At 39.4% G+C, this 22183-nt stretch overlaps 2 protein-coding genes across 13 annotated transcripts in view; one reads left to right on the top strand and one right to left on the bottom strand.

Annotated features, from left to right (window-relative positions):
* Positions 1–7760, bottom strand: part of LOC146470854 (fibroblast growth factor receptor 4-like) — a 154105-nt gene extending 146345 nt beyond the window's left edge. For 4 of the 5 annotated variants that reach the window (XM_085121537.1, XM_085121536.1, XM_085121540.1 and 1 more), the window contains exons 1-2: positions 7673–7760; positions 4265–4612 (exon numbers count right to left, since the gene is read on the bottom strand). In XM_085121537.1, the coding sequence (XP_084977663.1) occupies positions 4265–4612; positions 7673–7739 (415 nt within the window). In that variant the 5' untranslated portion in view covers positions 7740–7760. Of the gene's footprint in view, positions 1–3330; positions 3601–4264; positions 4613–7672 lie in introns of all 5 variants that reach the window. The other variant, XM_085121535.1, reaches the window with a different exon arrangement.
* Positions 7761–15512: 7752 nt separating this feature from the next.
* LOC146470857 (hemicentin-2-like) overlaps positions 15513–22183 on the top strand; it is a 45926-nt gene continuing 39255 nt past the window's right edge. For 7 of the 8 annotated variants that reach the window (XM_085121523.1, XM_085121525.1, XM_085121528.1 and 4 more), the window contains exons 1-4: positions 15513–15669; positions 15847–16194; positions 19722–19991; positions 21246–21509. In XM_085121523.1, the coding sequence (XP_084977649.1) occupies positions 15606–15669; positions 15847–16194; positions 19722–19991; positions 21246–21509 (946 nt within the window). In that variant the 5' untranslated portion in view covers positions 15513–15605. The remainder of the gene's footprint in view (positions 15670–15846; positions 16195–19721; positions 19992–21245; positions 21510–22183) is intronic. The other variant, XM_085121530.1, reaches the window with a different exon arrangement.

Raw genomic sequence — 22183 nt, forward strand, 5'->3', positions numbered from 1 at the left:
TGGTTTCAAATGAAATATCGTGATTGGCTTTCTTGCCTTGGGTATCGAAAAACCCTATTTATTTCCCAAGTTAAATGTTATGGGCGCTTTTTTTATTCTTTTTGACATATCAATGCATATTCTCAATGGTAAGTTTATCTCGGGAAAGTACGGTGACATGCACCACACCAAATTTCTCACGGGAAAAGGATCATTTACCACGGTACTCAGTACCGTGAAAGGCGTAGAGTGGGGCAAAAAATGAAGCCGTAAGAGCGAATAATTTACCATAATAAACAATTCACGTGTAACCGCATGTTACAACGGTAAAATTTACCGCGGCTTTATTTAGCGTGGGAAATGACTTTTGAAATGGTCAATCATCGCGTACTTCTTTTCGAATCAGCAGAAATCAAATATCTGCAAACAAATAATCAAAGTCAACCTCCGGGTAAAATGCAGCATCGCAGATGCTGTGTTCCTCCCCTCCCAACATACTGTAAAGACCGACTGAAAATACTGTTACATTTTGCGTTACTTTCTGGTATTACATTTTGCGTCAAAAGTTATTACATTTTGCGTTACTATTACATTTTGCGTCAAAAGGTATTACATTTTGCGTTACTATTACATTTTGTGTCAGTTATTACATTTTGTGGCGTAACAGGCGAGATCACTTACATAAAGTAGTTCATGCCTACAACTGCACTAAGAATGACTCTACAGGTTATGCCCCATTTTTCCCCCTTTTTGGCAGATGCCCGCGTCTCCCTATTGACTTGATGTTTAACCTGAAGCCACCCACTGGATTTAGTTCCTATCGAGAATATGTTAAGAAGTGGCGAAATGCTATGTCAGAAGCCAACAAGATAGCTTCAGAAACTACCCAGCGGAATGCCCAGTGAGGGAAGAAGCAGTATGACAAGAAGGTGCGAAACATTGTGCTCTTGCCTGGAGACAGAGTGCTCGTTCGAAACCTGAGTGAAAGAGGAGGACCAGGAAAACTGAGATCTCACTGGGAAAACGAGGTACACGTTGTAGTTGAGCAGAAGGGCAATGGCATACCAGTCTACAAGGTCCGACCAGAATCGGGAGCCAAGAAATCGAGAGTCCTACACCGTAACTTACTATTACCATGTACTTACTTACCTGTGGACGAATCCAACCTGCAAGTTTCTACAACCCCTCAAAGTGGTCGTAGACAGCGTAAGCGGATACATGCACCAAAGAACAAGCAGTCTTTTGACCAAGACTCGTGCCTGGCTAGTCAAGACGAAGACAACAGCAATGACGACATACCATCACTTGTGCTAAGCCAACTGCAACCGTGTGCCCAGACCAGTACCAGTGAGCATTCACCTGCAGAACCGTCGGACAACCAAGACACCTTGGTTATTAGTAACCATAACCATCCACAGGATGATGTCCCCATGCCGCCCGATGATGATGCATCAACCGAGAGTGTCTATGCAACTTCTGAGGCAGCTGACGAGTCGGAGCAGTCCCAGGTTCTGGGAACCAATGACCCTGAGGAACGCCGGTCACAAAGGCACCGGAGAGCTCCTGTTCGTCTGACGTACAATGTCCCAGGCCAGCCTGTGTACTACCCTGCCATAACTACTAACATTCATTCTGTTTCAGGGACAGCATACCCAGCCCCAGTATTATTTGGGATGACGCCACCATGCCAACCATTATGGCACTGGCCGCAGTATGGACTACCCATCCAACCCATGTACTATGTCTGTGCTTGAATACACCTTGAAGATGTGCAAACCAGGAATAAAAGGATATGAACAATATCGATGTTGTCTCAGTTAAAAAAAACCAAACAAACACAAAAAAAAAAACAAAGGAAAATTGACAACGTGAACATGTTTTATATTAACAGAATGAGCAAGAGGCTCTTAAGGATTCATCCCTACAAAACTAAGAGGTATCTGTTAGCCATCACCGAAGAGAACAGGACATTGGATTAGTTACATAAATGACACTGTGGACCTGTGCAACCCAAAGATGTAGACATAAGTATAGAGATACAGTGTAAGACTCAGTATTTTGGAAGGAGAGGTTCGAATTTCGAGGACGACGATGTTTGTTTAGTGGGGGGGGGGGGGGGGGGGGGAGGGGGAGAGTGTGATAGTTAGCGCCCAGACCCCCAAGCGGGTGTTAATCCCCCATAGGCCCTTGTGGCCGAAGAATAAAATGAGAACGCACATGGTCAACATGTTTGTGTGTTGACAGGTATATTTTGCCGTTTCTTGGAACAAAACCAGCCCTCCAAGACTCTGTCGAGGACGAGAGCTACAGGCCCAGGTTACTTATTATTAGTGCATTTAACCAATAAATAAAACCACTATTGTTTACCATTGACAGTGACAGTTCTTGTGGTTTTTGCTGTTCCAACAGTGTTGTTTGCCACACATTTGTAGATGAAAACTCCTCCAGTAGATAATGTTCTGCTCCACACCATTGAACTTCTGCTGGTAACCACCAGAGTGTCATTCACAAACAACTGATAAGTATGTACCACAGGGTCAGCAACAGCTGTGCAAGTGAAGTTAACAACTTCTCCCAGGCAGATGTTTGCATTATCGCTGTTAACTGTTAACTGGACATTCTCCGGTTTGACTAAACAATACAAGAACAATCAAAATTAAATGAACAACCATAGATTTACATTTATTTGACCATGATCAATACTAACGTACTGTTCTCCTAGCTAGTACATTAATTTTATTACAGGATTAAAACATTGTACACACAGACACAGGCAGCATTACATGCATGTAACTCAACTTGCCAGTATGACTATAAATACATGAAACTCTTTTCTTTTCCTCAAAGAAACTTTAAAATAATTGACTGTAAAGTATATGTTGTACTGCAGATCGGAAACAAGGAAACTAAAACGTGTAGGGTGTAACTCATTACAGAATTTAATGCATAATTAAGTTCGTTAACTAAAATTAAGTTAACTAAGTTCGTTTAATTTAAACATGTGATGGTCTTCATTGATGTTATCATACATGTAAATAATACAAATTTTGAACTTGTCAAAGACCATTTGCAATGTAGGTGTTTTTGTTGTCCACAAAATATGGCACAAAAATGAAACTTAAAAGCATCACCAAAAGTAAGTGTGGACTCGAATTTCAAGTAAAAATCCAGTTAAAACTTCTGGGCCTACGAACATCAAGGGATGTTACACTCTGAATGTTCTAGGGCTCTAAAAGCCCCTTACGTTAGAGTTAGCAACATTTCAGATGTACCAACTGATGTCAGCGTGTTTAAAATGTCAAAAAGACAAACGATCACACACATACATCTACATAAACGTATTATACTCACAATTGATTGTCACATTGACTGTGTGGTTAACAGCATTTCCTATCCCATTATCAGCAGTGCAGCGATATGTTCCAGCATTATTTCTGTTTTGGGGGAATACATAATTTGGACCGGTAAAAAGAACATTACTGTCACTGCTGTCATTAAACACTTTTGTCCAGGTGATGTTTGGTGTCGGCACACCATCTGCAGTACAGGATAATGTAACATCTGAGCCTAATTCGTCAACAAGAACTTGGTTACTAGCCCTAGTGATCAGGGAAGGTGAGTCTGTTGAGAAACGAAATCTATTAATATTTATTTAAAAAATACCTTTGTTTAGGTGATATTTGGTGTTGGTACATAGTTTGCAGTGCCGCCCTCCACTACAAATTCGTCGCTATGGACCATGATAAATGACGAGGAGTCTGAACGAAATTGATAGAAAATCCTGACTTCAAAGAGAATATGGAGTTACCTAATAAATGAATTACTAAAAATGAACACAAGTAGTAAAATGCAGTCATTTGTTAGTCCGCTGGCCCGGGATATTCGCTCGGTAAACACGTTTCATTTTACTATAGAGTAGCGAACACAGTAGTCTCCACACTTCGGATAGCAGGCTAATAAATAAACAAATAAATTAAAAACAACGCGCCTTTTTGCAGGCATGTGAAAATAAGGGATGATTTCGATAAAGAATTCGTGGACATGCTGTGAGAATTTTTTATTTACGATATCGTAACCGTGGCATTGCAAATAATTTTTCCGCATAAATTTATCCTCTGCAAAAACCGATCATCCTACTTGTAGATGATCTAACTGCAGTATACATGGGTTTTTGACTTGGTAGGATAAAGAGGTTTCACAGTCTAACAACCTCTCAATACTTGAACCTGCTCAATAAGGAGAAACGCTAACTAAAGTTTTTAATCACGGAGAACTTTCTACTTACAGTGGACAATAATTTGCACAACTTTCAAGTCAGTGCGCCCAAGTGCGTTATCAACTTCAAAGCTATAGGTTTTGCTGTCCCCTCTATTTATGGCATCGAATCTGATTGTTGTGTTTGTGTTCGAAACGGTCACTGTCAGTCGAGAGACGTACTCAGCATTAGGTATGCGAATGTCCGAACTAGATCTTCCAAGGACTATCCTTCCAGGGTTAGGAGATATAATACTAAAATCGATCCTGTCAAATAACCTTCCACCAAGGTCGTACGTCCATTGCAAAGTCACACTTTCTCCTTCCACAACACGCAGTGGGCTTGGAGGTGCTGCTGTAATATTGGGATTCTGCGATTCTATGAAAGAAAACAGGCCATATTACTTTAATTAAAATAAGCTCACTCGGCAATGTAAGAGATACATCTAGGTTCGTTTTTCGATCATTGTTTTTTAAAATCATTAACTGCTTATTAATTTTGGTGCTCAGGATCGATTACCAAACCGGCGTCATATTGTTGTTGGTTCTCGTCCTCGCTTCAAGCGGTTTTCCTCCAGGTATGCCAGTTTTCCTTTCTCCTCAAAAGCAAACATTTGAAAATTCAAATCCAGATTCTAATTTCATCTGGAGAGTGTCCCTAATTAGACAAGTGCTCCATGCTAGAGACATTGAAATTTATATGAATTTATTTATTCATTTATTTATGTTGTTTCAATGCGAGGTTTTTTGCTTAAACGTGCTCAAAAACCCAACCTTACCTGCTACTCGAGAAAGCAGAACGATGCGTACCAACACACAAATGTAGCTAACGAGTGAATTTATCCTTATCTTGTATGACGCGCCCGCGTCTTGAACACAAAACAGTTCGGATAGGGGAGTGAACTGTTATATTCTAACTGTGTGCTTCTGATATTAATTTGCACGTGATTTTGAATACATATATCACGTCACATGTTGCCCAAACATGCTTACATCATTATTACAGTTATCGGGTACATTGCAAAAAATTGAAGAAGTTGCATTATTTTATGGGATTTCTAAAACTGTGCATTTGAACAAATTATTGAGTTAGTGGGTGAAACATTACATGTCGTTGTTTGCTTTCCTTAGTACTAGCTTTAATTTGTCCCTTTTTTTTTTCATTTTTGGGCGATTTTAGGTGTAGTCTTACACATTAAGGTAGGGTCTCTTAAGGCTCTTGGGTGACCCAAGCTCCCAAGTGGTGTATAGAGTGTGTGCACGGCGGCCATGTTGGAGGACTAAAACAATAGAATATATTTGCATAAAAATAGAATATATTTCCCAAAGGAAAATCATTGAATTGTTTCGGTCCTCCAATATGGCCGTCGTGCACACACTCTTTGGGGCGAAAAGAAAAATCGGCGAGCCGGCCGGGTGAGCAGAGCGAGGTATTGGGGCCGCCCCCCTCTCTGAGCCTTATACCCCACTTGGGGGCTTGATTCAAAGGCTAGCACAGACAGTGTACAATCATTATTTCGCATTTCAATAAAATTGTTCCTGTTGTTGATTAAATTCAGGACTCAAAACATAATCAGGCTATTGCGGGGGTAATATTATTGAGTGACTAAATATTTAACAATTATTCCACGAGCGCGCGTTGGATATATATGAGATAATAGATATCCAACGAGGCACGTAGCGCCGAGTTGGGTATAATTATCTCATATCCAACAAGCGTGAGTGGAATAATTGTTTTATTAAAAACAATCACGAGATATTGTTAGATTTTGCGGATTCCGCTTTGCAAGAAAGACAATTTAATGGTCTCTTTTTCTCGGGCATGGTATAATGGCTCATATTCCACGGCCGATTAGCTAATCAAATCGCTCAAATTGCATTATACAATGATACAGTTTTTAATAATGCTAGTTATAGTCTTGATAATGTATAGAACGAGAGTCAACAATTTAAGGTGGGGCTTTACCTGAATTTGAGTGAAATTTGAAGAGGTTTTAAGAATGGATAGAAGAAAGAAAATAATTTTTGGAACACTAACAGACAGTCGATAACCACGTAAGAGCACCCCAGGTTGCTAGTGGACTAACTTGGTATCCGTCTATTAATTATTAACTACAAATTCTAATTTTAAAACTTCACTAAATCTTCAACATTTCTTATTTCTTTTAATTTTACCAATCCTTCAAGAAAAATTATTTCCTTCCAAATATACCTAAAAATCACCCAAAAATTCATAAAACACCCCAAATCATTGTTTTGTGTTATGAATGGAGGGTTTTTGTATTGCTTGAAATGCAAACAAGATATTTTCATTTGACCGATTTTAAGCGGCGTGAAAACGGCTTTCAGGTGTACCCCCACCTTAACTGATTTTTGCCATTAAAAATCAATTGCTATTCGTCCCGGTCAGCATGCCTTTCACAACACTAGGGGTATCGAATGGTCCCATGCTTCAATTTATGAGTGCTTGCAAAATTTGGCCTTTGCTCGAATTGCTCGTAAAAATTACACGGGTGCTAGCTTGCTCGTGCTCGCAAATTTTTTGCAACTGCTCGCATGCTCGCATTCTGACTCACGTGAAGCTACATGACGTAATTTGGCATCAAGCAGGGCCCAATTGGCTGTAAGATGATGGAACTGGTTAAACCGCCCTAGATTTGGACCTTTTTTTTGAGATGTCAGCCAGATTATTAGCTATTACTTGGCGCAAAACAACGTATCCTATAATAAAAGAGAGATCCCAGCCAGCGGAAAATTTACTAAGTACTCGAAAGGCTCACTGCTCGCCATCTGTATTTTTCTAAAGTGCTCGCTGCTCGCAAGAAAAATTTGACAAATGCTCGTGCTCGCTAAAATAAACACACTGCTCGCGCGCATGCTCGCAAATGCTCGCAAAGACCATTCGATACCCCTAACACTTCTTTTGACATTGATTAGTTAATTAAATGTGTCTAAGTTGGTAATGACAATAATATAACATCAGGCAAACTAGTCGCAATGACGCCTCGCGTTGCGAATATCATCGGGTGCTAGACTGATTTCATTTTCTAATGTGTTTCTGTGTGTGTTCACGTTGATTTGTAGATGTAGACCACAGTAAAGCTACGTTTGGATAACGGAGAGGCTAAACAATAGTGATAACAGCTGTCTTCAAATTAATCACAATATCCTCATGTATATAGACGTATCATGTCCGAAACGTGTAAATAGGCCCGCCAAGACTAGTCGGTTTCTTTTTGTGTAATTAAGAAAATGGCAGCTTACTTTAAAATAGTAACTTAAGCAGTGAAATCGGCGAGGTGTAGTCAACGTGTTAGTGTGGTTCATCTAGCGTAACCTTATTCTTCCTTCTTCGAAGAGAAGTCCACACTGCTTTAAGTATGATTTTCTCGAGTGGACTAATACATATCAATAACTAGGTTTCAATTACTAGTCTTACCTGCCTTGTGAACAAAACTTAAATACCCAAGAACGACGTAGATCGCGTAGATGGTACGTTTTGGCATTATCTTCCGGCTTTAAGTTGCATTGGAAAAATTTGAAGTAAATTTGCATTTGAACAACGGGCTACAAAGCTATTTGACCTAGCCTCAGAGAGAGGTCATATTAAAACATATTCATAGATTTCAAAGCGAGAAAGTGTAGTTTCGTCGCTTCAGCGTTTTGCTGCAAAATCATCGCGGTGTGAGCAGCTAAAACAAAATTTTAGCTGGAACAAATAAAGCACGGTGAAGGTGTTTTGGAAGTCTTCGTTTTCATTTCGCCCAAGAACGTAAAACTGAAAAAAAAAAAAAAAAAAAAAAGAGAAGAAAAAAGACAAGACAAGAAAAGAATTTTTTCTCATAATTAGCGTGGACAAAAACACACGAAAACAATGAAAACGACAGGGAGCTGCTCGAATTTTGAACGGGAAGTAATAATCAAACACGAGAAAGCGTGTTTCATCAGGTATCCAAACTATGAGAAGTAGGTTGAAAAAACGAGGCGCAGCCGAGTTTTTTTAAACAACTTCGAGGTGTTTGGATATCTGATGAAACACACTTTCGAGTGTTTGATATGGCTTCCCAAATGAGAGCCAATTTATAAGTATTATAAATTAAAGTTAATGTGACAACCATGAAGTTACGGCTTCAGGTTTTGATTACCGGTGATGTGATATGCTACCAAGACAGGACCTGTCAAATCCCAATGCCCAAAGGTCATTCCGGTCCTTGTGCAACATCCGGTTATCTTATTAGACCAATGGGGATCGAGGTGCTCACGTGAAATCAAATACCATGAATATACCATTGTTCATCGTGCCTTTCTGTATGAAACCTTCACACGTGTAGTTTTGTTCTATAAGTTCAGCTGTGTTTTACAAGTTCCACGTTCGGTCTACCAGTCCTACAGTTTTCAGTCCATAGTATTCTTGTTTCTCTGCGATTTACCAGCGGTTTTATACGGTTCGACGATCTTTGGTCCGGATAACACACATAATGCCGCCTCGACGCTCTCGTTCCCGAACAGCCGCGGGAAGTCTCCAACTCCGAACTGCTGTTTTGCAAGCCCTCTCGCTCCCACAGCTCCGCGATATCTGCCAAACTAACGGTCTCCCCGTCACGGGCAACCGAAATGTTCTTACCGAGCGATTGAGGGACGCAGGTATTGCTTTAGAAGGCTCTGACGAGCGTGGCGAACAGAACAATCGGCGGAATAATCCTTCACCGATGGCGGACCCACCCGCTTCGGAACGCCCCCAAAGTTTTACAAATGAACAAATGACAACCATAAAGCGCTTTGTTCAAGAAGCTGTCTCTGATGCGGCGACAGGAATCGCAAGTGAAGCTGCGAAAGCTGCGGTCAACGCTATGCGGGCCCAACAGAACTCACCATTTGCTCCAGCCGACGCCATCTTGCCAACACAACAACAACAACAAGTCCTCGGATCATCGCCTCTCTCGCAAGAAATCCAAGCGACATTGCCAGGACATTCACCGGGTACAGTGGACACTTCTTTACAAAATGGTGCGCCCTTCCAGGCCATCCCGTCAGCATACGTGCAGGAAATCCAGACCGGTGAGTTCTTTGATCTTTCAAAATTACTCCCCAAAAACTTATCAATTCATGATGAGGGAGACAACTTAGTGCTATCCCTGGATAACTCGGTGGTCAAAGTTTCTAAAAAGAAGACATCAGGCGCTGGTCTGGGATGGGCGGTCTATGATTACAAATTTCGCCAGAAGGCGAGCACCATTCCAATTAGAGATAAAATTCTGCCACATGGTCAGGTCCTTAAAAAACCCGCAGCTAAGTTTGATATGATGATGGAGGTTTTTTATTGTTATTGCTTTTTCCCTTGGGAGGCGTTCAGAGTTCTGTGTTGTTTTTGTGGTTGTTGTTGTCGTTGTGTGTGCGTGTGCCTTCTTTTGCAGATCTGTAATTCGCTGATCGCGGGCTCTCGTTTTCGGATGGATTGGAGGCCTCTATGGACGGTGTTTTTGGAAACGGCCCTTTATGCTGTTTCTCTTCCCTTTCTTTGTTCACGGAGATCTCAGAAGCTCGCTCCTGGTCGGCGGACGGGTGGAGCAGGCAGTGCTTCTCACGTGTATTTCACGCGGACGATGCGGTTGTGTGTTCACCCAGAAATTCCCTCAGAGATCTCAGGAACTGTTGCAGTACCTAACTATAACTCTAATTAGATATGCAGCTAGGGTCCATAATGTTTTGGGCTGCAATGACCCTAGCCTTTTTTGGTTTTCTTCGTCTTAGTGAACTCACATGCCACGGGGCATAAGGGATATCTACAACTAATGAGACAACAATAGGGCTTGTGGTTCGTCATGGGGAATACACTTTGTGTATTTGTGGGATGAAGTGCTCCCAATACAGGTCACACTTTTCCCCATGGACTCACAGTCTTAAAACATCCTGCCCCATTCACAACTGGTTACTACGGTAACCATGGAAATAGACTTGGATAGGATAGGACCTCGCTCTGAGGGGATTGTTGGCCCCATGGGGAGTGTCCCATAAGGACCTCGCTCATGGGAGATTATCGCTCTCTGGGAAGGATTACATGAAGTCCTCACTCATTGGGGGGCCCTCTGGGGAGATTGTTGGCTCGCTCAGGGGGGGGGGGCCCTTTGGGGAGGATGTATCCTTGCTCAGTGGGGATTGCCCTCAGGGGGGGACTCGATACAGGCCTTGCCCACGGGGGTCTCGGCCCTCTGGGGAGGCAGGTTCCCAATTTAGTTTAGCCTGACCTGTATATAAGTTCTGCCGGAATGGAGTGCTTCCTCTCCTACCCCTTTATCCCACAATCTGTTGTTGTCTCACTTACTCTCATGGGTTGGGAACATTAAAGCCAATTTATAAGTATTATAAATTAAAGTTAATGTGACAACCATGAAGTTACGGCTTCAGGTTTTGATTACCGGTGATGTGATATGCTACCAAGACAGGACCTGTCAAATCCCAATGCCCAAAGGTCATTCCGGTCCTTGTGCAACATCCGGTTATCTTATTAGACCAATGGGGATCGAGGTGCTCACGTGAAATCAAATACCATGAATATACAATTGTTCATCGTGCCTTTCTGTATGAAACCTTCACACGTGTAGTTTTGTTCTACAAGTTCAGCTGTGTTTTACAAGTTCCCCTCCCTCCCCCCCCCATTTTGTCTTGGTATTCTTACCACTTGCCTTACTTTTATGTATATATATCTGTATGTATGTATGTATATATATATCTATATATATATATATATATATATATATATATATATATATATATATATATATATATATATATTCAGCAGCTCGTTTAACTGCGAAGTTGCTTATCAAGTTATATCAAGTTATTTACATTATAGTTGTTCAGTCTTTGTTCCAGTTCGATCAATTATTTACAGTTTTCCTTATTGAGGGGATTATCTTGCTGTTACTGTAGTCATGTTTTGTCTACGGATAGTTTAAGGTGATAGCTACTCAATAGTCTTTTACAGACATTTGCCTTATCAGCACTTCAATACAGACTGCCTTTCTAAGTTACGATCTGTTTCTTTTGGATCTCATTATTCAAGAACATTGCTTTAACTATTACCGTTTTGTTCTCTGTAGGGTAATAATTTATGGTGCTTTAAATAAAATCTGGGTTAGGGATGAAGTGCTCCCAATACAGGTCACACTTTTCCCCATGGACTCACAGTCTTAAAACATCCTGCCCCATTCACAACTGGTTACTACGGTAACCATGGAAATAGACTTGGATAGGATAGGACCTCGCTCTGAGGGGATTGTTGGCCCCATGGGGAGTGTCCCATAAGGACCTCGCTCATGGGGGATTATCGCTCTCTGGGAAGGATTACATGAAGTCCTCACTCATTGGGGGGCCCTCTGGGGAGATTGTTGGCTCGCTCAGGGGGGGGCCCTTTGGGGAGGATGTATCCTTGCTCAGTGGGAATTGCCCTCAGGGGGGGACTCGATACAGGCCTTGCCCACGGGGGTCTCGGCCCTCTGGGGAGGCAGGTTCCCAATTTAGTTTAGCCTGACCTGTATATAAGTTCTGCCGGAATGGAGTGCTTCCTCCCCTACCCCTTTACCCCACAATCTGTTGTTGTCTCACTTACTCTCATGGGTTGGGAACATTAACAATAATTCTTGGAGAAATTCAAGGCTAAAGTTGGCAAAATTTTATGGTAATAAGGATCACATATCCAAACCTCAGTCACGGTAGTGATTTTCTTTGTTTTCTTTTGATGAATTATTGATGAGTTTGAGAAACGATGTTCCTGACGCCAATCTTGTTCCCAGAGCCCGCGTTAGCCTTATCCAGCGGAACCTCCGCTGGATAAGGGTACGGGCTCTAGGAGCGAGCTTGTCTAGAAGCTGATTACGTCCAGGAGCTTATAATCCTGTTACGTCATAGTCTGCGTGCAGAAGTCTCCTATTTCCGAGTGCAACAAAGGAATAGGAGAAGTCTGCACGCAGGCTATTCACGTCACCGTTTTTAAAAGAATTCGGTTTCCCCCGCACATGCCCACAATAAATTAAAATGAAGCGTTTTCAAATTTATTTGAATGTGTTTTTCATAATGTCTCCACTTTTGAGGGATCTTGATGTCAGAATTCTCCTAACTTTCCTTTTTATTTCATAAGTTTTATGTTAATCAATGATCACGTGCACCCAATTTCATTTCATGCTTGGGAGAGATTTCCTATTCCTCTTGGGTCGTCATAGCAACTTCGAAGGTTTACTATGCAACTTAAATTCGCCACATTCCTGTGGATTTTTCCGCACGTTTTCGTGTGCTTTAGTTGATCTTTTACTGACCGACATAGTTGAGAAACTTGGATCTAATATATATTTTTTTGTGACCTGTTGTGGTAACTCGGATCCAACCTCGTTCCCAGGGCTTTTCCCTCCTCGTTCCCGCCCGCCCCCAACGAGAAGGGAAAAGCCCTGGGAACGAGGTTTACTCGGATCGTTAGCTGTTGATCCGTCGGGGTGGGTTCATGTTGGTGGGTATTCGTGGAAAGCTCATGTTTGCTGATTGCGACCTCGACGGCTTCTTTTAATCAGTACCGTAAAATGCCGAAAGTAACAACCCCTCGACGGTAACGACAAAAAAAAAAAAAAAAAAAATTGTGGCCGCTGATCTCCTTCTCGTCCCCAGAGCCGCCTGGTCCTCTTAGCCCCTGGAGGCTGGGCACGACGACCAAGTGAGCCTCCTTTCCCTCGTGCGAAGGCCCCGCCGGCTAAGAGGGACAGGAGGCTCTGGGGACGAGAATGCGCCAATCTAAGAAATCCCAAAAGTAATGACAAAATATTAACGGCAGACTGATCCCAACGGCGGAGGTGACGAGCTTGAGAGAACAAACAACAAAAGCTAGAATAACTGAAAAAATTTGTTTTTTTTTAAAAACAAATATATTTCAGTTATTCTAGCTTTTGTTGTTTGTTCTCTCAAGCTCGTCACCTCCGCCGTTGGGATCAGTCTGCCGTTAATATTTTGTATTTGAGATAATTTGCTGATCCAGGTCCGGCACCACTCATTGGTTTGTCGCTGTGGAATTGCAGATTTTATTGTATTCAAAAGTAATGACCCTTCCCAGGGACTCCCTGGACCCTTCCAAAAGTAGCGAGCCCACCACCACCTCCTCGCTTCCTTCCTCCCCACCCCCCCCCCCCCTTCCCCAACGAAAATAGCGAGACCAAGGTTCTATGGTATATTTATTTTTCAAAACAATACGGGTAACTCGATGACGATAATTACGGTACTTTATGCCACTGAAGCATTGTAATATGTCCATTCCTACTTCATCAGTGAAATCGGTGCTTCATCATGAAACTAGAACGAGGATTTTCACTTAGTAATTTGTTAACAACTGTTCTTACGAATTTCTGTCTTTTATTTCGAAAAAAAAAGAGCTCAGTCGCACCAATTAACTTTATATAACGTTTTTGCTTCCCGAAAGTAATGACCCCCTTGATAACAGTATTCTATACTGAAGGGTTATCCTGGATAAATATTCGATTATTATTATTATCATCATCATCATCATCATCATCATCATCATCATCATCATCATCATCATCATCATTATCATCATCATCATCATCATCATCATTATTATTATTATTATTATTATTATTGTTATTATTATTAGCTCTGTTGTGCTTGGAAATAGTCGCTTTTTTTTAATCGAAATGAATTTTAAATATTGAATTGTAAATAGGTTTTAATAGCTCTTTTTTCTACTTTTAACTTGTAAATATCAATTTTGCTTGGAATATTATAATAAAGAAAGATTTTATTTTTAAATTATTATTATTATTATTATTATTATTATTATTATTATTATTATTATTATTATTATTATTATTATTACCCCTTGAAAGTAACAACCCCCCAAAATAAGCGAGCCGGACACTGGGTTCCATATCTCCTATCCACCCATGCACTTCGCGAGGAAAAAACAGCTATGTGACAATTTTCCCCCAGCGGGTGGATGTTGACTAGATGTTGTAGTGATCGATGATTGGACATGCACCTTGTTTCCTCTATCCTCCATAGAACCCTCTCTCCCGCTCGAACAGACGGTCAAAACTAGATGAATGAATAGTATTAATGGTAAGCTTGGTAACAATATTTTCTTTAATTTGATTGTAACGAAATCATTAGATTTTTCGAGCTAGTAAATATTAATTCCACGCAAGTATTCCATTCAGTTTTGAATTCTTTTCTGTCTTTTTGTGCGGTGAAGGGTGTTCAATATTGCCTCCTAAAAGTGTTTTGAAAGCGCCAAAATTCTCCCCCGCCAGTCTCTAGAAGCCTCCGTAGAGTTTTCTGTACTAAAAAGCCGATTTCCGTATTTTGGACGCGCACGAAATGGGGCGAGAGCAAAAAAGAAGGTACCTTTTTTTTTTCGCTTTCGTCCTACCCTCGTCCCAATTTTTGCGCGGTCGACAAACCCACATTCACAAACGGAAAGGCCCAGCAAACGACATAATGACCACGTGATCATGTTTACCCTGTGGCTGCTTGCTGTTTCGGTTCCTTAGTGAACTATTGAGCAGTTTTACGTTAGCATTGAAGGTCATCAAAGGTCAGAATTATTTTGCACAAGTATTCTCATCTGTGTAGTAATTTTTTCAAGAAAACGGATCAGGTGATAAATGCGAATCTCACCTCCCCTCCGATTCAGTTCTTTGGTTTCCAGTGTATCCACTGTTAGACGGCAGTGACGGACATGATGACGATAATTTTCAGTCAAGGGCATAATTTGCAGATTCTAAAATGTAGGGCGACTACCTACAGTACCTAATGATGAAGGTATGTACGATTGGTCAGGGAAGCATTTGTTGTTGTAATTTTATTAACACGTAAAGACGGAATGGGATCAGAAAATATTTTCATGCTAAAAATATTCATGTCAGTTTGGAGTGGAAGGGTGAAACTCGCTCTTTTGCATCGGAATTGACCCTTCTGCCCCTCATCAGTTCATGTAGAGAGATTTTAATACGCCTAAAATTGCTCAAAACAACACCAAAAGCCAATGTAAGAATAGGCAACGACACCATGTGACATTTGATTTTATCCGCTTAATTCAGTTTTCATTACTTATTGTACAAATGGCCAGTTTTAGAAATCGCGTACAGTAACCCTTACGTCTCTTCTATTCTTAATGTAAGCCAATTCAGGTTAAACGTCATTTTTTTCAATATAAGCTTAATTGTATGCAAATATATTATATTATGCTTGGGCAACATGTGATGTGATATGCAAATTCAGGTGCAAATATATCAGAAGCACACAGTTAGAATACAACAGTTCACTTCCCTATATGCACCATTCGAACTGTTTTGTGTTCAAGTAGCGCTGAGAAAAGGATGATTTCACTCGTTCGCTACATTTGTGTGCTGGTACACGTCGTTCTGCTTTCTCGAGTAGGAGGTAAGGTCGGGTTACTTTTTAACAAAAATATCTGAAATGAAATGAAAAACATTTCGCGTTGAATAAGCTTCTCAGTTAAACAATGGCCAGAAATGAATCTACGAGATGTATCTCTTGCATTGGCAGTGAGCTAGTTCTCATAAAAGTAAGCTTAATATGGCCTGTTTTCTTTCATAGAATCGCAGAATCCCAATATTACAGGAGCACCTCCGAGCCCACTGCGTGTTGTGGAAGGAGAAAGTGTGACTTTACAATGGACGTACGACCTTGGTGGAAGTGCATTTGACAGGATCGATTTTAGTATTACATCTCCTAACCCTGGAAGGATAGTCCTTGGAAGATCTAGTTCAGACATTGTCATATCTAATCCTGAGTACCTCTCTCGACTGACAGTGACCGTTTCGAACACAAACACAACAATCAGATTCGATGCCATAAATAGAGGGGACAGCAAAACCTATAGCTTTGAAGTTGATAACGCACTTGGGCGCACTGACTTGAAAGTTGTGCAAATTATTGTCCACTGTAAGTAGAAAATTATCCGTTATTCTAAGCTTTAAGCATGTAGTTAGCAGTTTGCTGTATTGTGAGTTTGTTAAAATACGAATTTCATTCAGCTCAGATGTTAGCCGTTTTTTTCCGGTTTGTGATGCATGTTTGAGTGAATATCACATACATGGTTCAGAGTTTGGTGTGGGCTGCATGAGTCATCACCATCTGATCAAATACGAAATTCTTTTTTTGAAAATCAACTTCGCTCTGCAATATTTCAGGGTACGCGTGCTTTAAATCATGCTTAATTTTTACAACAAGCGCCAACTGGCCTTCGATGGAAATTTGCATCGAATCAATTGACTTAGTTGACGGTTCGGAACCAACTTGTTATTTTTAAAGGATTAGAAATTGAAACTCAGTTTGCTTGGTTTGCCGCAAATTACCGTTAGTTGAAAAGCAGTTCGTAAGTTAAGTAGGTTTTCAAAGTAAGCTACCAAATGACATCCATTTTTACCAATAACAAACATGATACGAATAAGCTCGCGCGTAAGCTTATCGATGTAAACAAATTGAGCGCCAATGAATATTATCCTTCCCTTTCATTCCCAATTAAAACAGTGTTCAACAAATGTCTTCTGTCGATAATTTCAATTTATTTCTACAGTTAACAGTCAGTTAATTTCCTAGAACGAAATCTATTAGCTAATGAAATATTCCATGAAGATCTAGAAAACTCACTTTACACTGAAATTTGCATTTTTGCGGCATACATGTTTAATGGCGTTTGATTAGAATACAAGGGAATTTTGACGGCCAATTTCTGTTCATTAGGGTGGGAATCTGGTATCTTAATATACATTGAAAGTTTGTTGCTGTAGTGATCTCACTTAGAGAGTGTTTGCACGTTTATTTGCTTGTGTATATTGTAAAATAATTTTAAGATGCAATACTGCGGCTTGTGTTTGCAGATACAGTCTGCAGCTCATCCTTGATGATGAACGGTTTTTGCATGCATAATTTATATTGCTCCAAGATATTAAGTAGTGAGTCATATCTTTAAATAGTGTGGGAAAATAATTATTTGCAATGTCATGACTACCATACCGTGAGTGAATTTACTTTAATGGTAAGCGTAGCAATATTTAATCCTTTGATTGAAGCGCCATTTAGACGTTTCTAGTTACTAATTTTCACACAAGCATTCCATTCATTTTCTTAATTCTTTTCTTTCTTCTTGTGTAGTGAGGGATTGATGTTATAATTATTCTTAAGAAAGTGCCAAAAGTACTTGTGTAAAACACAGTTAGATTATATTGGCCTTGGAATGTTGTTCTGTATGACAAAAAAGTAAGATTAGTGTTTTTGAAAGTCATGACAGTATTTTTGTTGACAACATCAAAACAAGAGAATTAATGTATTATTTATGCAACTTTAATTAGAGTTATGTTATGGCTCATCCATGCCATCTTATCATGGTGTATCTTGACTTCTTTACATGAGTCCAATAATTATGAACACATATGGGCTATAAAATAATAATTTCAATTCAAAGTACTGCAAGTAGATTTTCCACAATTTAATTTTTTTTCATGGAAGCCTAATAATTTTTGGTGACGTGGCCATGATGAAACAAAAACATACATGTACCAATGAGACTTCAATACTGAAGGTCCAGTGCTTTTTTGATGCGAAGTTGCTAAAGAATCAGCAACTGAAGACATTCATTGGCTTTGTCATGCAGAAAAAATAGAGAACAAAGACATCCACCCACAATGGCTATAAATCTTCCTTTCAATCATAACAGTGGGAAGCAACTGCATTTACAATGCTGAAATACAGTGATATCAAAGTTCGTTTCGCATAATCATGTAGAAGCTATTAACAGCACAGCTGGAAAGCAATGCTTAAAATAAAAGCGTTACTACATGCGTATGTCTGATGTACACTGAATTAAAAGCTGGAGCCAGCTTGTAGGAACGAAATCACAGGAGAGTACAAATTGTATATGTCAATACAAACTGTAGCTTTCATTTGAATGGCCACGCACACTGTGGATTTCATTCACAGACTCAAAAGGTAGAACCACCGTGTGTAGTAAGCTAGTTAACAATAAACAGCACCACAGGAAAGTACAGGGTTAGTAGATTCATTTGAATGGTCACACTCTCTAACTCATACACAGACAGCTCAAAGGTCATTTTATATGTATGTACAGCTGCATGGATAAACAGGACCACGGGAAAGTACTGCTAAGTAGTAACTTTTGTTTAATTATTAAACAAAAGTTGATCCTATACTGGAATTTCTGGTCACAAACTCAAAAGTAGAGTCATAACTTAAATGTACAAATAATGGTACCACGGGAAATTAAAGTACATGTACAGCTTAATAGCTTTCATTTGAATAAGTCACTTTGCGACAGTTTCAATCTGTGCAAAGATTTCAGTATTTCCTCGTGTTCAAGCAAATATGCACACTCTTAGGTCTACTGGTAAGCTCTTATTGGACCATTCCAAGTTAAAGATGCTTACAACATTGGGAGCAAGATCATTCTCAGCAGCAGCTCCGAAACTCTGGAATGAGCTACCTTTGGAGCTTCCTCAAGCAACATCACTTGACAGTTTTAAATCTCGACTTAAAACCTATCTTTTTAAGAAGTATTTTTATATGAAAGAAATGTGATGGTATATTTCTTTCATTAATACCACACGTTTGACATTCAAATCCTAGCAGTATGCAGGATGTTTGTCCCATAACCTAGTTTAATGGCCTTAGCTCCCACGAGTCTCCTGTAGCTCAGTGGTAGAGCATCCGAACTAGTAATCGGAAGGTCTTAGGTTCGACTCCTGATAGGAGCACTGGGATTTCTTTTTTTCCGAGTATGCCTGCGTCACTTTCTAGAATAATCATCATTCTCATTCAAGTACTTTTATAGTTTGTAACTTAGTTTATTTTATTCTCACGGTAATGTATTTTCGTTTTCTTTTAAACATATGATTGTAAAGTGCTATTGATCAGCACATGTAAATACTCGCTATATAAATTGTTAAATTATTATTATTATTATTATTATTATTATTATTATTATTATTATTATTATTATTATTACTCTAACCACAGTTAAATTTGGGAGTGTGCGAAAACCTTGAACAACATTTAACATGAAGTATATTTTAGACCCTGGATAATATAGTGCCTTATCCAGCGGATAAAGTTATCCGGCCTTTGAACAACTGGGGCCAGGACTTCACATTTAAGGATTTTTAAAGTAGTATTAGTATCAACTCTTATACTGATACTGACTGGATTTCATTTGTCTGAATAGTTTACACTTTACAATATTTTTTCATAGACTCAGAAGTTGAAATAACCTTGTGCAGCATAATAAACAGCACCACAGGAAATAACTATTCAATAACTGAAACTTTCACTGACTTTTAACAGCTTTGTTAAATTTCTTTGGAATTTAATTCTTAAGGTATCAATAGTAAAATATAATTTTAAGAATTTCCTTTTAAAATACAGTATAATTACTTAAAGATTTCCTTTTTCAACAGACCCACCATCACTGAGAGCGCCACTCCCAAGTAACCAAGTCCTTGTTGAAGATGGCACAGATGTCACGTTATCCTGTACAGCAGATGGTGTGCCAACACCAAACATCACCTGGACAAAAGTGTTTAATGACAGCAGTGACAGTAATGTTCTTTCCACCGAGGAAAATTATGTATTCCCCAAGAACAGAAATAATGCTGGAACATATCGTTGCACTGCTGATAATGGGATAGGAAATGCTGTTAACCACACAGTTAGTGTGACAATCAACTGTGAGTATAATACTAGTACTGTAGGTAGATGTAAGCTGTATATAGTGTGTGATCATTTTTGAGCCATTTTAAACAAGACATCAGTTGGCATATTAGACTTGTTACAAGTTGACCTCGCTAACATGGCGAGCGGTGCGAGCTTTTTTATGAGCATTTTTAGACCACGAGCGACAAAGTTGCAAGAGGTCTTCATCCTGCGCCATAAAAATCGGACAAAGGACTTTTTTGAAAGTCTGTTGGCACACCTGAAATTATTTTTGTTAACTCTAACAAAGTGGGCTTTTTAAGAGCCCCTGAACATTGAGAGTGTAAACATCCATTCCATTGCTTCCATTTCCAGCCCACACTTACATTGTTTGGTGATTGCTTTTAAGTTTTCATTTTTATGCCCATATTTTTTGAACAACGGAAGATAATTATGCACCTGTGCAAAAGCTTTAAATAGCCCATGGCATTTCAAAATTTGTGTTATTTTCATGTATGATTTCAATAAAAACCATCACGTTTAAAATAAATGAGCTTTGAACATAATTATCGCAAGCAAGTTTTTTTTTTATAATTATGCATTAAGTTATGGTAACTAGAGCTTCACCTAAATGTTCATGTTTTAGTTTTCTTGTCTGTTACAGTGCCTGCAATACTAGAAGTACTTTTTAAGAGTTTCATCTGCACACAGTCATACTGGCAAGTTGAATCACATACATGTAATCCAGCCTTTGTCTGTGTGTGTGATGTCTTAAAGTGCACCTAATCCCCCAATTTTTTTTCGTTTAAATAAATCTGCACCTGTTGGAAATGTATTGAGCCTTTTTTCAACCAAATCTTGACTTCTTATATAGGTTGTAAAAGTTACGAAATCTAGCCATCGTCTGTCCCATGACCGAGCTAGTAAGGGGCATGCATGGGTCTATTCCTTACATGACATCACAAACTGCTTTGCATGCATTTTCACTTTTCACAAAGACTTATAATGTAAAGCAAATCGGTTTCTGACGTCAAGTAAGGAATAGACAATGGCTAGATTTTGTAACTTTTACAGACTATAGAAAGTCAGGATTTGGTTGAAAAAGGCGCCAAATAGCTCAATATGTCTTGAACAGGTGCAAAGATTTATTTAAGAGGAAAAAATATTGGGGGGGTTAGGTGCACTTTAATCCTCTAATAAAATTAATGTACTAACACATATAGTAAATTAGTATTGATCATGATGGTTAAATTAACATGTACACATATGGTTGTTCTTGTATTGTTTAGTCAAACCAGAGAATGTCCAGTTAACAGTTGACAGCAATAATGCAAACATCTGCCTGGAAGAAGTTGTCAACTTCACTTGCTCAGCTGTTGGTGACCCTGTGGTACATACTTATCAGTTGTTTGTGAATGACACTCTGGTGAATACCAGCAGCAGTTCAGTGGTGTGGAGCAGAACATTATCTACTGGAGGAGTGTTCATCTACAAATGTGTGGCAAACAACACTGTTGGAACAGCAAATGCCACAAGAACTGTCGCTGTCAATGGTAAACAACAGGGATTTTTAATATTACATTATGTCGAGGTTTAAAATATTTCAAATTAGTTTCATTTTTATTTTCCTTTACACAGTATTCATTACCATAATCTGAGACAAAGGGAAATAAAAATCAAACTGGTTTGAAAATATTTCAACCAAAAAAATATTTGAGCCACAACATAATTGCATAATTTTGATGTAATAATTAAGAACACACCCCTAATACAGGTCGGAGTTGAGATCATGAGTATGGGACATTGTTGATTCAATGTATAGACCTTTTTCATAAATGGCGGCCGATAAATTATTCTTTTGTTTTCATGAAAATTAGCCCTACTAGCCTCGTGAACATGTGCAAAATTCAAAAGAATTTTTACTCTGAAATGAGGTTAGTAGGGCTAATTAACATATATTGAAAAGAATAATAAATCGGCCGCCATTTATGAAAAAGGTCTATGAGGGAATGGATCTTGGGCACGTATCTGGCGTACCCCGCAGATTTTGCACTGGTGGATGACATCACCAACTTGGCAAAGGGGAGAGAGCCTGGGATCAAGATCATTGAATGCACTCCAAAATGTTGTGAATTCATGTACATGTAATACACTGTAGCTGGTTTACAAGCAAGTGGATAATCTTAGTTGATGAATTCAAAATAAAAAACGGTGACTCTTCTGCATG

This window comes from Pavona decussata, unplaced genomic scaffold, assembly GCF_977016875.1.
Source record: "Pavona decussata unplaced genomic scaffold, jaPavDecu1.1 SCAFFOLD_110, whole genome shotgun sequence".
NCBI lineage: Eukaryota > Metazoa > Cnidaria > Anthozoa > Scleractinia > Agariciidae > Pavona > Pavona decussata.